At 40.4% G+C, this 17,182-nt stretch overlaps 1 protein-coding gene across 1 annotated transcript in view; it reads right to left on the reverse strand.

Annotated features, from left to right (window-relative positions):
* The window catches only part of LOC143988073 (dynein axonemal heavy chain 5-like), a 310,868-nt gene that overhangs the window by 240,192 nt on the left and 53,494 nt on the right, over positions 1–17,182 (reverse strand). The window contains exons 12-20 of the mRNA XM_077487337.1: positions 15,051–15,204; positions 13,314–13,449; positions 10,432–10,569; positions 8,258–8,378; positions 6,721–6,813; positions 4,581–4,792; positions 4,367–4,451; positions 512–723; positions 79–196 (exon numbers count right to left, since the gene is read on the reverse strand). Of these exons, the coding sequence (XP_077343463.1) occupies positions 79–196; positions 512–723; positions 4,367–4,451; positions 4,581–4,792; positions 6,721–6,813; positions 8,258–8,378; positions 10,432–10,569; positions 13,314–13,449; positions 15,051–15,204 (1,269 nt within the window). The remainder of the gene's footprint in view (positions 1–78; positions 197–511; positions 724–4,366; positions 4,452–4,580; positions 4,793–6,720; positions 6,814–8,257; positions 8,379–10,431; positions 10,570–13,313; positions 13,450–15,050; positions 15,205–17,182) is intronic.

Raw genomic sequence — 17,182 nt, forward strand, 5'->3', positions numbered from 1 at the left:
TTTTTTATTAAATTCCTTAATTGATTGCCTGTATATAGCATCTAAATCAATGACTAGTTTTGGGCTACAACATTGTACCTTGGGGACATCTGTGATCTTCTCAATGGGAAATAAGTCAAAACAGGAGATCTCTTCGAGGGTTCTTTCAATTACTTGCTCTTTAATTTCTGTAACCTTATCAACAATAAATTGAAGCCTACAAGGCAAAAAAGATGAATGTCTGAAATGCTTTTTTTTTTAAACATTGATTTTCAGGTATTATAGGAAAAATCTATTTAAAAGACTATCTAATGGCATATACATCAGAAAGTATCTTCTGACTGTTACTGAAACAAGGCATTTCCCCAAACTTACTGTATCTCTTATTATGCAGACCAGTCTAATGTATGAATACTCTAGGTATGAAACACATTTTACACATAATTACTTTTTTAGTAGTAAATAGTTTATTTTAAAGGTTAAGACGTAGATGTGTCAATTGGTGATTATGCATAACCTCTGGCATAGTTACCTTTTAACAGCAGTGCTAGTTTGATGGAGAAGACCTTCTATGTTAACGCTGCTCCAAGATAAAGTAGATAACCCTGGTTGAAACTGGTGTTTTACCCTCTCCAGATGGGAAGTAAACAACACAGCAAAGTTTTCAGGAATCTTCCGTTGAATTCGTTCATAGTCTTCAACAACGTCTTGCAAATTGCTTTTGTACATCTTGAATTTATCTGCCTTTTTGGTGGAAAATAAACAATCACAGAAACTCAAATTTGCAGTTTGCAGAGCTAAGCCAGCCATCAAATCCTGAACATCTGATGAACAGTTAAACTAGTTCAGGGCTTTAACCTCAGGATGTAGATGAGCCTTGTGGAAAATCTTGTTGTGGGAAATTCTATGTTTTAGCTACACTTGAATAATAAAGTCCTGAACAAGTTGGATTTTATATCAGGCATCGATCTAAGTTGGAGTCACATTGATCAAAAACACAGTTTTTATGGCAAAATGTAGATAAAGTTAGCGAATATTTTATGTACACATACAGTAGCGCTCAAAAGTCAGTACAACTTTCACATTTTCGTAAATAGTTTTTTATGTTTTTTCATGTGACAACACTGAAGAAATTACACTTTGCTACAATGTAAAATAGCAAATGTACAGCTTGTATAACAGTGTAAATTTTCTGTCCCCTCAAAATAACTCAACACACAGCCATTAATGTCTAAACCGCTGGCAACAAAAGTGAGTACACCCCTAAGTAAAAATTTCAAAATTGGGCCCAATTAGCCATTTTCCCTCCCCAGTGTCCTGTGATTCGTTAGTGTTACAAGGTCTCAGGTGTGAATGGGGAGCATAAACAGAAAAGTCAGTGCTACTACACATATGTCACATGGCAGAGCTCCCAGGTGCTGGATCCACAGTCACTGGCTGAGTAGAGTAAAGTGGAAAAAGTGAATGGGGATCAGATGTGTTTAATTTAGTTTTATCGATCTCACTCTCTCATACTGGTAACTGGAAGTTCAACATGTCACCTCATGGCATAGAACTCGGAGGATCTGAAAAAAAAGAATTGTTGCTCTACATAAAGATGGCCTAGGATATAAGATTATAAGATTGCCAAGACCCTGAAACTGAGCTGCAGCATGGTGGCCAAGACCATAGAGCAGTTTAAAAGGATTGGTTCAACCCAGGCCTCACCATGGTCGACCAAAGAAGTTGAGTGCATGTGCTCAGCGTCATATCCAGAGGTTCTCTTTGGGAAATAGACACATGAGTGCTACCAGCATTGCTGCAGAGGTTGAAGGGGTGGGGGGTCAGCCTGTCAGTGCTCAGACCATACACCGCACACTGCATCAAATTGGTATGCATGGCTGTCATCCCAGAAGGAAGCCTCTTCTAAAGATGATGCACAAGAAAGCCTGCAACCAGTTTGCTGAAGACAAGCAGACTAAGGATAACTGGAACCATGTCCTGTGGTCTGATGAGACCAAGATAAACCTATTTAGTTCAGATGGTGTCAAGCGTGTGTAGCGGCAAGAAGGCAGGTGACAACCCGTGAAGCTCGGGTGAACTCCATGCCCAAGAGGGTTAAGGCAGTGCTGGAAAATAACGGTGGCCACACAAAATATTGACACTTTGGGCCCAATTTCGACATTTTCACAGGGTTGTACTCACTTTTGTTGCCAGCGGTTTAGACATAAATAGCTGTGTGTTGAGTTATTTTGAGGGGACAGCAAATTTACACAAGCAAAATACAAGCAAAGTGTAATTTCTTCATTGTTGTCACATGAAAAGATATAATAAAATATTTACAAAAATGTGGGGAGTGTTTTTACTTTTGTGAGATACTGTGCATATATGACAATGAAACCCAAAACTGACTGGCACTTGCACACCCACACACCAACAATGATCCCACTGGCAAAACTGTTGGTAACTTGAGAGAAACTAAAAGGCACGATTATATTCTCTAAACATATATTTGTGTAATGATTGTTTTTGTGGTCATCCAAAAACATATGTTCCTTTAATTCCTTTGCATTTGGGACAATGTCAGGCAACTCACAGCTTACATCAAAGTATTTTGAATACTTGGGACATTCTCTTATGCATATTTGAAAAGACTAATATGCACTGACAAAATGGACACAACCTTATTCAATAATCAATAGTAGGCACACCATAGTGATCAAGCAGAATACTTTTTTTATAAGTCCGATCAGTGCAAGACAAAATCTGATTAGTTGCCAATAATGCTGCACTGTTTTGTTGAATAAAATCCAAATACTTGAAAGAGAGAACAATCTATTTATTTTACAATCATCTGTTGTAGAATGACAAGTGTATGTATTGTGCACTCATCTTTCTATTGGAATATTTTTCAAAATTCTGCAATAAAGCTTTACATGCAAAAGTATTAGACACCCTGATCTGTAGAGCCTAAATATTGCTAGTTCCTAGGCTAATGCTGCGTACACATGATTGGAATTTCGGGCAGCAAAAGACCAATGAGAGCTTTTTATCAGAAAATGCAACCGTGTGTATGCTCCATCGGAATTTAGCTGGCCGAATTCCTGCCAGCAAAAATTTGATAGCATGTTCTCAATTTTCCCGATCGTGTGTATGCAATTCCGACGTGCAAAAAACCCACGCATGCTCAGATTCAACTACGAGGTGGAAGATATTGGCTACGAGGTATTGAACTTCCTTTTTCTAGTCCCATCGTACGTGTTGCCGTGTTCTTGGCGGTCAGAATTTGGTGTGACCATATGTAGGCAAGACAGTTTGAGTGGAATTCCGACAGGAAAACCATCAGAGCTTTTTCCCAAGAGAATTCCGATCGTGTGTACGCGGCATTAGGCTAGTGGAGTTTATCCTCTTTCTTTTTGGTAAGAAAAATAAGCTTTACAAAAACTCAAGATATAGATATGAAAAGCATCAGATAAAAAGCTCTAAGGATAGAGAAATCACAAAGAAGAACAATTACTGGCGCAAGAACAGTGTAGGACACAAACCCTTTAAAGGGACACATTAAAGACAGGAGCTAGTTTAGTCCTTGTATAACTCAGCTATAAAAAAAAGTCCATAAGTCCTTGATATAAGTTAATGGCGGCAGCTATCCTCAGAGTAAAGCCAGCTCTGTGAGATGAAATAAAGTGAGGGAAAGCAGGAAGCGCCATCTGCGTAAAAAACACTCACAAAGTGCTGTTCCACTATTCAGCTCCAGGCCAGTAGAGGGAGCTGAAGCTCCGAGCATGTAGCCTGTTGCCTGTTGTTCCTGGCCGTCTCTGCCTCCGGTGATGTCGCTTCCACCGTGCATTCCACTCTTGTTGTCCTGGACCTCCTGGTGGCCACAGGACACCCCACAACAACACTTCTCTGTCTCTATCAGCTTTTGGGCGCAGTGCGGTGTCTGCAGGACAGATTAGAGCGGCTCCCTTACATACCAAATGAGCACATTTTACCTTTTTATCTTGCGAGTGTTTTTTATCTTGTCTATTAAACATTCTTTTAAATACTACACTCAATTGGCGCTTCTTGCTTTCACTCCCAAGGATAGAGAAATAACACTTTGTCCTGTACAGACTGTGAGATGAGCACAACATGGATAAATACAAGAGAACTGCAAATATACAAGATACAAGAGAAATAGAAGGGAATTGCTGTTATGTCCATACCCCCATGTAGAGATAATGATTTATCCATATGTAAGATGCTATTACTCCACCAATGAGTAGAGGAGAGGATAGAAAACTCACCCCTAAATGCAGAAGCGTATTCAAGTAAAAAATAAAATCTGTTGCTCTCTAGAGCTCTATTATCATCATATTCATAATATCAATACTAATACTATAATAACAATACCCTGGATATTTACCTGCTGATACGCATGAAGAGCCGCTTCTGGAACATGGATACCAAGTCTCAACATCCATTTTGTCTCTTCAATCAGATGGATTATTCTGTAATTCAATGTAACAGTATTAACCTATACTAGAAATCTGCTGTTGGCTAACAGAATTGTAGAAACAGTGCAGTGCTAGAAGAGCTTAGATTTTGCAGATGGAAATAACAATGGTATAAAAAATTACCTCATATCAGTGTTGACCCTCAACTGTTGTGTGCCAGGTTCTCGCATAAGTAATGTAAAATGAAGTCCGCTCAGACCTCTGTCTACCTGAGACTTCCACTTCTGATACCACAGATCTTCATATGACACCAAAGCAGAAGCTATTTGATTATATAGCTTTACTGTATGTGAGTATGTGAGACATGTTGCTACAATTTTCACATTTTTGAAAGCCTTTGGGAACAAAAAGGCACAACAACAATTATGTTAGTATGTCATTTGAATACTTAGATAGTGTTTATATATATGTATACACTGATATATATATATACACATACCATACATGCATACAGTATTTCACAAAAGGGAGTACACCCCTCACATTTTTGTAAATATTTTATTCTAAAATATATTTACAAAAATGTGAGGGGTGTACTCACTTTTGTGAGATACTGTGTGTATATATATATATTTTTTTCTTCTTCTTCTTCGAGGGGATAGTTTAGAGAAGTAGGGACTTTCTGTTCAATTGGTTGGGCCCTTGTTGAGATTATTAAGATATTTGTTTGTCTATTGTTAACAACTAAAAAATAGATGAAATGGTGACAGAGGAAATCCTTTTTTTCTTCCTTCTCTTTCTTTTCTTTCTTCCATTGTTATAATTTAGATGAATTATGTGGGATGTATACACATATCTAAATATAATGCGTGTGTCAACAATGGCTGTATGTAGATATTGTTAATGTATTGTTGTGATATTGTATGATTATAATATGTCTCAATTAAAATGTATTAAATAATAATAATTAAAAAAAAGATAGTAAAAATATTTGGTAAACACTTGTGGGAAATGTTCTTGTCAAGGTATCACAACTGCAATGTAACAGGCTATACTTAAAGTGGTTGTAAATCCATTAAAACCACTTTAACCTACAGGTAAGCCTATATGAAGGCTTACCTGTAGGTGCAAGAAATATCTCCCAAACCTAAAAGGTTTAGGAGATATTTGCATAAATAGTGGCACCGCTGTCTATGGCGCATGCGCCGTAGACAACGGAGCACAGGTGCACTAGCTATATAAGGATAGAAGCTCCTCTCACAAATTGCTGGATTGTTGTCAGCCTTCCCATGTTCAATGAGCCCTTGTGCATATACCCTTGGATTTCCTGTTGTGACCCGGCTTGCCTCTGACCTGTCTGATCTCCTCTCCTGGCTTTGACCCCTGGCTTGTTCTACCGACTCTGCTGCTGTCTCCAGTATATGACCAAGGCTTGCATTACAGACTTTGCTATTTATTCCTGGCTTGCCTTCCTATGTATGACTTCGGCTAGTTCCTGTTTTGCTACCTGCTTCTGCTACTGATGTATCCACAGGGTTTGACCCCTGGCCTGGCTTTCACTACTGTCTCCTGTGTGCACTACTGCCAAGTACTACTGAGGTTCTCTAAGACTCCTGCCCAGCTGTGTATCCTGCTGCATCCAGTATACATCAGGTTACCATTGCACCTTCTGTACCATCAGCAGGAGTGTACTGTACATAGCTGCAAAGGGAGCCCTCTCTGCATTTTGGCCTCCGACCAGGTGTGTGACACAGTCAGATCCTAAGAAATGCTAGAAATTTATATTTTGATAAAATAATATCAAAGTGGGAGAAAAGGTAATTCTGTCCCAAGAATTCATAGAATAAGGATTTCAAATGAGTTTCATATCGCCTCTAGAGAGTACTGCACTAAGATATAGAATGTTAGAAACTGAAGGGCAACACAAAGTAAATTGCTGTGAATGTACAATATATATATAAAGCACTGTGTAAGTTCACAGGGCTATATGAGTACCTGTAATAAATACAAATAAATAAATGAAATACATTTTTTTGGGGCTGGCCCAGAATGTCATGAGGAAAATCTTCTGAGATTTGCAGAATGGAATGAAATTGTGTGGTATTTTTGCGAGTATCTTATCAGCATTTAGCTCAGGCAAGAGACATGACGGTCTTATTAATGACTACACTGTCTGACATTTCCCTGACAGAGAGAAAATACAGGTAAATAACAAAATGGGTAATTTCTGAGAGGTAAGGCTGCACTATTAAAGCAATTTGAAATTGTAGATTTAGATTATTGCATATTTTCTTCAGTAAATTTATTTCAATTTTATTCCTACTTTCATTGTATTTTCAATCCTTGAAAGAAGCTTCCGTGACCAGATGATTGCACCAACTGCTGGTGGCATGTTTCTTGATAAGACAGGCTCTTCCTGAAAAATGAAGGATGTACACTGTTATAACACCAAAAACTAGAGTTAGAGACAGAATTAGAGATACAGTTATGTTGTGTGGACTTCTCCATATTGCTTTTGTGGCTGTGGCCAGGAGGGAACGGCGTTTCACACCTGGTGGCAATGCCCCAAGGTATGGCATTACCAGATTCAAGTATGAATGAATGAATGAAATACTTGTATAGCGCACAATGCGAACTGAATCGTCTCTAGGCGCTGGCATATAATTTTATCTACTCCCTAACCCAGGTTAATCTGCAAAAGTCCCTGAAACAAGCACTATTAAGCAGCCTGGTGGAGAATGTCGGAGACATTCTAAATGATTAATTACCTTCATATTCATGGCAGCAAGAATTGCGATCGCTAGGTCATGGAGATCAGCTGTCATAACTTTTGACTTACTTAAGGCAAAACTCACTTGGATTATGATAAATGAACGTCTTTTAGCCACTTTGAAGGATAAGGATAAACTGTTTGATAAAGTCTGGAGCCCCTGGATCAATTATATTGCAGGTGATTCCCGAGCTGGTTTGGCTTAGGCCATTTCCTGGAGAGTAGTGCGGGCACGCATGTAACCTATCTTACTTTTTCCTAATTTTCTTCAGATCTTTCTATTCTCTACACTACATAAAGTCCCTATTAGTTTCAGAGGGGCTTCAGATTTTTCTATTTAAAAGATTACTCTCCCTCACTTAGGAGGTTATGTATACTGCAGCGCATAGTAAGAGAGCCAAGATAGTTGTCTCAAATCCATTTCCTGGTGCAGTTCCTTTTTCACCAGATTATCATAATTGCTAAATGGGATAAAATTAAAATTGTAATGGGTACAACTAATGTTCAAGCTTTTTGTATGTTACTCTTATACACAAAAAATGTTTTTGAACAAAAAAATTAATAATTGTATTGCATATTACTCGTAAAGTTTGTAATTTGAAAGTTACCTTATCTCCTGGTTTCATTATATTGCAGTAATATGTCATTAGTAACCATTTTATTATATTGTTATTGTATTTTGTGTGAGAGAAGATCACTGGCATAGAATCTTTATGTCGCTACCATGCAATGTTAATTGTATTTCTTTCTTGCCTTTGAAAATCTTACTAAACATCATTGATAAACAAACTTTGGTTAAAGCAAAATGATAAAAGCAACAGTTTCAGGCACTATCTGCTCATTGTCTTCCTGTGCAACAGAATTGATAAAAGTTTGTAACAGAATCTCAAATTTCCATTTTAAAGTCTGAGTCCATGTGGTTAGTTGCTATGGTAAATCTATAGGAAAGTGTACAGAGAGCTTGTCTTTAATTGCAGACTACCAAGGACCTCTGTACAATATACGGTACTTAAACCCAATTAGGGAAGAACTGTGCTTGTTTGTGAAATTTCTTTATTCTCTTTGTATAAAATATTTACCTTATACATACCTTAAAGGTTTCATATATGTGTTGAACCTCTTTCAGCTCATCATAGAACCAGTCAAAAACTTCTACATAACACTCATTAATGATGTGTTTTATCCCCTGCCTATGTCTCACAGCAGAAAACCTTTGATGAAAAGAACAGAATTTTAAATTGGCAAAAGCACAAAAAGAACAAGCTACTTTCATAATAGTGGTGGTAATATTTTTTTAACTAAAAATTAAAAGTGGCATACCTGAACTATATTTAAAAGTGAATACAATATGACCTGCCTTTAAAGTGACAGTTTTCATTACCAAAATCTGACAATAGTATAGTAGGATCAGAAGGGTATTTAACACTTAAAGACCACTATCCCTTAAACAAAGTACAGCAAGCATACACCAAAATGGGACTTTTACCCAATGAAAAACACAATTGTATTAAATTCATATAATGAATTCAGTTTTTTCAATAGTGTTTTGTGTTTGTGCGTGTAAAAGTCCTATTTAGGTTTATATTACCTACACAATCTTTTGCATAGTACGTATACATGAAAAAGGCTGTCCCATTTCCCTATAGAAATGGAAGAGTCAGACATATTTCACAGAACTTTTTATTATATTTGCAGTAATTAGACATACTATGAAATTTAAGCCTCTCAAAAATGTTTTTAAGTTTTGGAAAGAGTAAGCAAAGATTTGAACTCCTGTCTGGGTGTTATTGCCATCTGAGGCTCAATAAGAGAGATTTACCCTCACTTTCTGCCCAGTGGAAATTATTTTACCAGACAAGAACTGATGACATTTCTGTAACAAACACAAGGAAAAAGAAATGATAGTGGTGCTAGCCTCCCCCAACTCCAGGGCTTTTTTCAGCGGGAACATGGGGGAATGCAGTTCTGGCACCTTCAGCACTAAATGTGTGTAATGGCAAGGTGTGCCAGGGTGTGCTGCAGCATCTATTGATACTGGCTGTTGGGGGATCTATTGTCCCTGGAAGAGATCTATTTTTGCAAGAGGGGTCTACTGTTGCTGGGGAGGTCTATTGTTTCTGGTGGGGAATCTACTGTTGCCGCAGGTGGGTCTTATGTTGCTGGGGGGGGGTCCGTTGTTTATAGGAGGGATCTACTTTTGAGGGAGGGGTTTATTGTTGCTGGCTGCTGGAGGGTCTATTTATGTTGGCTGTGGGGAGATTTGTTGTTGCTGCCGGGGGTCTATTGTTGCTGGGGAGGTATATTGTTAGAAGCGGTCCATTGTTGCTTGGGGGATTTATTGATGGAGGTGTCTATTGTTGCTGGCTGCAGGGGATATATTTTACTGCTTTTCTTGGTATCATTAACAAACTCTATCCAAATTACTTAGCACCACAACTTGGTTCTGTATTCTCTAAAAGGGACGGTACAGGGAGGTGGGTAGGGGTTGGAACCAAGGGTTGGTACTTATAGGTGGGTAGGGGGCGAAGACAAGGGGTAACTCTAAAAGGGGGAGTTCCTGCACCTATTCTCTGAAAAAAAAAGCCCTGTCTGACAAAATGTGATTTGATTCCTGTTTGTGTTACTGTTGGAAAGTTTCCTTTGGTTCTGACCTGTAAAATGTGGTCAGCAGGACAGTAAATAAGGGGAAATCTCTCTAACAGAGCCTCAAATAGCAGTAAAAATCAGATAGGAGTGTTAACCCATTTGCATTCTATCCCAAAAAAATTGCAAATTCTTGATATGTCAACCCCTATGTATAGATATGAATGGTAGTTCAAAATAAATTAGATTACATTAGTACACAGTACCAGACAACATTTTTTAGTTTTTTTTACATTTCCATAAGTTTAAACATCTTTTAAAAAACAGATCCATAACTTAGTAAATTTGCTTTTTATAGATTTATAGGGAATGTCACATTCAAATTATAAATGGAGTACAGTGAAATCCAGTAATTATGTTTAGTCCTGGTTTTCTCCCATTTATCACTCTTGCAATTAGTTTATTAAGCATTCGTAATAATAAACCCTATTAGGTACAGCACTGTTATGAATGACAGTTTTAGCTATCAGTTGCTCACACAAGGCCTAGTCACTAAGCTAATCTGGGATTCAGTAATGACTCACAGAAATGATTAAATCCTGGGATTTACAAGACTGAATTTTCCTACTTTGGTTTGGAAGTTGTTGGGAAATAAGTGTACTAGTATTTGTATACTCTTACCGTTGAAGAATAGACAAGGCATCTTTGCACAGTATTCGTCTAAGGAACAAAGCTTGTATGTACACAGAGATATACTTTTCAGTTTGCTGGTTCATCATTAAGAATTCAGAATACCCTTCTTCAAAAGGGTTATGATCCCTGTATAAGTCAAGATGAGATATTATGGAAACCTAATAGTTAAATAGTACAGATAGAACTCAAGGTCAACCTCCAATATCACGTAATGAAAACAGGGTTACCTGTTTGGTAATCAGTTCTAGTTTTAAAACAACTTCTTAGATTATTCATAGATGGGGCACATAGACATAATAGGGGGGTATCCAGTCCAATCAGAAAATAAATATAGCACCCACAATTGCAAAACATAATTTTTGTTTATTCACAATGTTAAATACATTTGGAAATTTCCAAATAACTGCAATTATTGAAAGAGCCTTGTTAAATCATTAAACTATTGGCCATCGCCATAAAAATTAGTTGAATATACTAGAATGTTTACAGACTCTAGCAGCACAATTTTATTACTATCATTACCCTTAAATATTTCAGTGCTGGAAGTGTATGGTTATGCTCTGCTCTAATGCCTACATAAGTACAAACCCAGGGCTTGAGTCCTGCAGGAACGGCATCCCTGCACTTTTTTCACAGCAAGAACGCCAATCCCTTTGCAGGACTAGAGTCACAAGACCCCAGCCGATCCTTCATTTACCGGCGATGCCCAGCATCGCTGCATTGTGAAGGATGGCGTCCAGGGGCAGGCTGGGCCAGGGGACAGGGTGGAAATTTCCCCCCAGGCCGCCTACCTTACGCGATGATGCTGTCAGTTACTTCATTTTTCCCAGGCTGTGATGTGTGACTGTGTTATACAGTACTAGCCACTGACTGGCTGGCTGCTGCTGCGTTGCACTCTGGGAGTTGAAGTCTGGCCTTACTGAAGCTCCTGGCGGTGGGAGGAATTCAGCAGCGCAGCAGACTACAACTCCCACCTCCCAGGAGCCTCAGAGGCAGCCGGCATGTCACACGTGACCTGAGCAGTTGTGGGCTGGGACCGAGCGCTGGCAGAGAAGAGAAGAAGTGACTGAGATTTATCACCCCCTCCGAAGAGGCTGTGCAAGGAAAGTAAGTACCTAGCTGTAACACAGACCCAGACCCTGACACAACCCCCTGCTGACCCTCCACATTCCATGGGTACTGATCAGGCTGCACTGATGATGGGCACTGGTGAGGCGGCACTGGTCAGGCTGCACTGAAGATGGGCACTGGTGAGGGGGCACTGATTAGGCTACACTTATGGGCACTGTCTGCATGGGTGAGGTGGCACTGATGAGATGGCACTGATTGGCACTGTCTGTCCTGGTGAGGCGGGACTGATCAGATGGCACAGATGAGCACTGGTGAGGCGGCACTGATCAGGCTGCACCAATGGACACTGTCTGCACTGGGGAGGGGGCAATGATCAGGCTGCACTGATGGACACTGTCTGCACTGGTGAGGTGGCACTGATCAGGCTGCACTGATGGGCACTGTCTGCATGGGTGAGGCGGCACTGACCAGGCTGCACTGATGATGGGCACTGGTGAGGCAGCACTGATCAGGCTGCAGTGATGATGGGCACTAGTGAGGTGGCACTGATTAGGCTACACTTATGGGCACCTGTTCTGCACTGGTGAGGCGGCCATGATCAGATGGCACAGATGAGCACTGGTGAGGTGACACTGATCAGGCTGGACTGATGGACACTGTCTGCACTGGGAAGGGGGCACTGATCAGGCTGCACTGATCAGGCTGCACTGATGAGCACTGTCTGCATGGGTGAGGTGGCACTGATCAGGCTGCACTGATGGGCACTGTCTGCATGGGTGAGGCGTCACTGATCAGGCTGCACTGATGATGGGCACTGATCAGGATGCACTGATGGGCACTGTCTGCACTGGTGAGGCAGCACTGATCGGGCTGCACTGATGGGCACTGTGCATGGGTGTTTTCTGTTTTTCTGTATTTTCTGTGAAATATATAAGCATATGAGCGTATCTTTTTTTGTTTTTTTTTGGTGGGGGAGTGGATCTTGGGTGGGAGTTCCCACACTTTTTTCCCCAGGACTTGACCCCTGTACAAACCACATACAATTCCAGCATGCTTGTTTATGACACTATTATGCCATTCTAGAAAGATTATACAGCAGTCAGATAAAGCCCAAACAAGCTTCTGATGTCCATGGTCAGTTAACTACCCTTTTTCTTGAAAAAAAAAAATGGCCATCAGCCATGGGTTTTCTCATTTTGAAAACGCACTATACATGGTGGGTGCTGTGAAACGATTTATATGCCTTTTCTGTAATATTATATTCACAAGGTACTGATCATGTTGCTGTTGATGTAAATTATATTTATAGAGAGTGAATGCTACTGCAGCTCAGCCCATGTACTCATGGTGTGAAGCCACATTTACAAGCACCATTCATCTGTATTATGTACACCCTAGAATCATATGATGTCATGTGGTCACATGGCCATGAGTCACAGCCAGGCTCCAGCTCTTGGGGTCCACATAAGACCTACCTACACAAACCCAAATGGCATATCAATTGTCATCAACTTTTCTGAAGAAGTATGTACAAGAGCCCCGACTTAAAACTTCCACTGGGTTTAGGTTTGTTAAGCTACACTACTAAAATCATAAATGTTATTTACTGTATATTGTTCACAACGGACAAAAAATTTAAATACAGCATTAAAGTCACAAAGTTACATGAAGCTGAACCTCCAGGATAAAGTAAATATAAACCAGTTTTATGTCTTACATATACATATTTACATAATTTCCATGCATAGTAGCTTTTATGTGGTAATCCACATACATAGAAGCTTGTCTGGGTTATTTACCTTTTCTCTGTGTCCAGCAATATATCAGCATCTATATACTGAGCAAGCAGTTCAATCATCTGCTCCAGCTTTTCCATTAAAACTAAGGACAGTGTGCAGTCATCATCATCCATATCTTCTCGGTTATATAGGTTAGCTGCAAATGGATCACCATTTTAGCAGATTTTGTTACATGCATAAGATATACCACAATTAAAGTTAACATACTTTCAAGTGGTCACAATAACTCCTGTTTATCAGCAATTTTTTTTCTTCTTCAAGACTTTGAGTTTTTTGGTTCCATCAATCCACCATGTAATATATCAGCTTTTGCCGGACATATCATACACTCATTCTTAACGCCTACAATTATTTCTTTAAAATGTCTCAGTTTACTTTTTATAGGTGTATGAGCTTTGCCTTACCTGTCTTATGTTGTAGAAATACCTGAAATGATTGTAATATAACACTACTACTAATAATATGACGTGCGATGCCAGGTGTCACTCATATGTGTATTTTTGCACTATTTTTACAGATTGTATACATACATAGCATTACATGCATGGGGCATCCCATTAAAATAAATGTGAAAAACACAGCAAAGTAGCTTATGCACACTTTTTAGTTTTGTGTGCCTTTTAATCATGCATTTTGTTGCATTTGCTTCATCAGAAAAAAGAAGGAGTACCGCTTACCAACCCAGTGCATGAATATGAGAATAAGTGTGGCCTCAGCCAGTGCCACTCCAGCCACGCGTGCTAACATGTTTTGCCTGCACACAGGGGCTTGGTCACAGAGAAGCCCTGAATGGTGCATAGGCGAATGCTCCCTTCATTGCAACCAATGTGGGGATTTTTATCTCAGCTTAGAGCAGCACTGCAAATTATACCTTTTTGCATTTGCTGCATGCGTTTTCATGCAAAACTGCAAATTTTTTTGCTACCTACACTTCACGCTTTTAACAATGAATGGTACCACAAAGTTTGCTTTTAAGGTGTTTCAGAAATGCACACAAAAGCACTCTCTTTTGCAAACAATCACAAAATGTTATAGCGTGAATGCAGCCTAAAGTTGCAAACAGGAGATGCTGAAGATATATATACTATTTCAGTCAGCTCCACTTTGCCACTTTTATTCTATTTATCAAATCATAGGAGCACTCCTAGCAATTATTAAAGATAGATAGCTGTGAGAGAGATCTTTCTCAGCAAAACATTCATTTAAAGTATCTGATACATACATTTCTTGTTTCTTACACATTACTGACATAATAAAATATATAATTTATCTAATCTACATTCCGCATTATTATAATTACCTACATAAAACTTCTATCACTCTACACAACCCCTCCCACACTAAGCTGTAAAGCTACACAAGTGACTTTTAAATGAGAGATTACAAGAAACAAATAGGCCAGATTTTGCTTTCATAATCAAATTATCAGTTGCTAAAATTGTAAACATCTATGGCACAATCCTCGTAGTCATGTATCCAGCATCATCCAAACCCAATTGCCCAATAATTAAACTGTACTTGACATGTGATCATGTAGCTTAAACCATATGAGCTAGGGTATGACAAACATTACAGGCACTTTTTTTTAAAGAAAAATATACAAAATATATCAATTGGATAGTGCACCAAAACACAACTATTGAATGTTAGTTTTATCAGGCCAGTGCAAGTTACCCTTAAAGTGTGTGAGCTATATATATATACCACTTAAAAAACACAAGGTCTCTGGGGACTTACCTAGCATGTGTTTCTCCTCATTTGAGAGCATCATTTCAGTGTCTTCTTCCTCTTCTGAGGATTCATCAATTTTCAAGTCAGATGGTGCTTTGTAAGGAGAATTATCGTGTCTCACAGAGGGAACTGTTAGCATGGAGGGGTCATCAATACACATCTGGAATAACATCAATCAATGCCAGGAAGTTATTAAGATGCAGACATGGTTAGATGTCTTATGTTCTTTGTATATGAAAAACATACTCATAAAGCCATAGGGAATTCTCAATCTTTAACAAATGTATTTCTAAGCCTACAGAATGATAAATGTCGATGGACAATCTAATGCTATATATTTAATGTCTACTTTATACCTGTCCATAGATGTTATTTATCCCTCACATTTTATCTCTGTGACACCGGGACAAGAATGAGTGGAACAGTAGTCTTCAGGACAGAATGACACAGAAAGCATAAAAAATCTCTCAGCTCTTCTAACCTTTCTCACTCTACTAAGAAAATAGTTTTGTTGCTTTTTCTGTTCCGATTTGTGAGCTATCCCACCACCAGACAGAAAGAGGGGTCAAAAAGTAGGAGTAAATCTATCAAACAGGAACTCAGAGCAATAGAAACCTAATGGAGGTTCTGACCCTTCTCATGCTGTCCAAAAATATTTTGGCCAAAGTCGGGTTTGAAGAGGAGCCATGCCAAAAAAAAGACAGGCAAAGGGCAAATGGCTACTTACTAGCTGATCTTTTTGCCATTACTGACCCACCATGCCTTACTCAGCAGTCAGCACTATACTTCTGTGTAGAGGTGTCTAACTTTATAGAGAAAGTGCTGGAGTAAGGAGAATAGTGGGAATCTCACTTCAAATCTTCTGAGACTATAAGTCAAGACAATAGTGCCTTATGCCACGTACACACGTAGCAGACTATCTTAGTCTGGCGGACTTTCCCCTGGAATTTCCGAGTGAGCTACCTGCCCACACACGGTACTTTTGCGGCGGACTAATACGGCGTACTAAGTCCGCCGGACTATCCGCCGTACTTTTGAAATGAACGGACTCGCCCACACATGCGGAGGAAAGTCCGCTCATTTTGGGCGCGTCTCCAGGTAGCCGGGACCAGCGAAGGAGGCGTCGCTGGCCCCGTCACCTGGTATGGACTTAAAGGGGAATCCCTATACCAAAAAATCGGCGTGGGGGTCCCCCCTAGGTCCATATCAGACCCTTATCCAAGCAGGGTACCCGGCCGGCCAGGAAAGGGAGTGGGGACGAGCAAGCGCCCCCCCTCCTGAGCCGTACCAGGCTGCGTGCCCTCAATGTTGGGGGCGGCCCCTCCACCCCAAAGCACCTTGTCCCCATGTTGATGAGGTCAAGGGCCTCTTCCCGACAACCCTGATCGTTGGTTGTCGGGGTCTGCGGACGGGGGGCTTTTTGGAATCCGTGAGCCCCCTTTAATAAGGGGGCCCCCGGATCCCGACCCACATCCTATGTGAATGAGTATGGGGTACAGTAAAAAAGTAAAAAAAAAAAAAACACAACACACAAGGGTTAAAATAGTTCATTGTACAGCTCCGGGGGTCTTCTTCCGTCTTCGGGGGTCTTCTCGCCGGACTCCTCCGCTATCTTCTGCTCTTTTGCTAGCTCTTTCACTAGCGGAGGAGCCCAGCTTTCTTCTTCGCCGCCGCCGCCCTCTTCTTCCGACTTCGGGGGTCTTGTCCCCCTCTTTGGTTCTTCTTGCCGGGCCACCATGCCTTCTTCTAGCTCTTTTGCAAGCGGTGGCCCGGTCTTCTGTCGCCGCTGTCACCGTCTTCTGTTCTTCTCTTCTGGAGATGTTGCCTCGTCGCTGTCTCCGGTCACTATGACAGGACAAGCGGCGTGCGGCGACTTATATAAAGACATCACCGGATGATGTCCCTGCCCATTATGATGTCACAGCCCCAGCATCCTCTCAGGCCTTCACCTGCCACTCTACGTCCCATAGGGCATTTTCTCAGATAGACCTGGCCTATGTAGGGGCGCCTGTCCTGCCTGGGGTCTGAGACATTACAATTCTCCCTAGGGGGATTTCAGATCATGCCCCCTTGCTTCTGACCCTGGAATTGGCGACTAACCCATCAGAAAGACTCTGGATGCTCTCCAGGTTCTGGGT

This window comes from Lithobates pipiens, unplaced genomic scaffold (genome assembly GCF_037356315.1).
Source record: "Lithobates pipiens isolate NorthernLeopardFrog02 unplaced genomic scaffold, aLitPip1_a1.2 Scaffold_18, whole genome shotgun sequence".
NCBI lineage: Eukaryota > Metazoa > Chordata > Amphibia > Anura > Ranidae > Lithobates > Lithobates pipiens.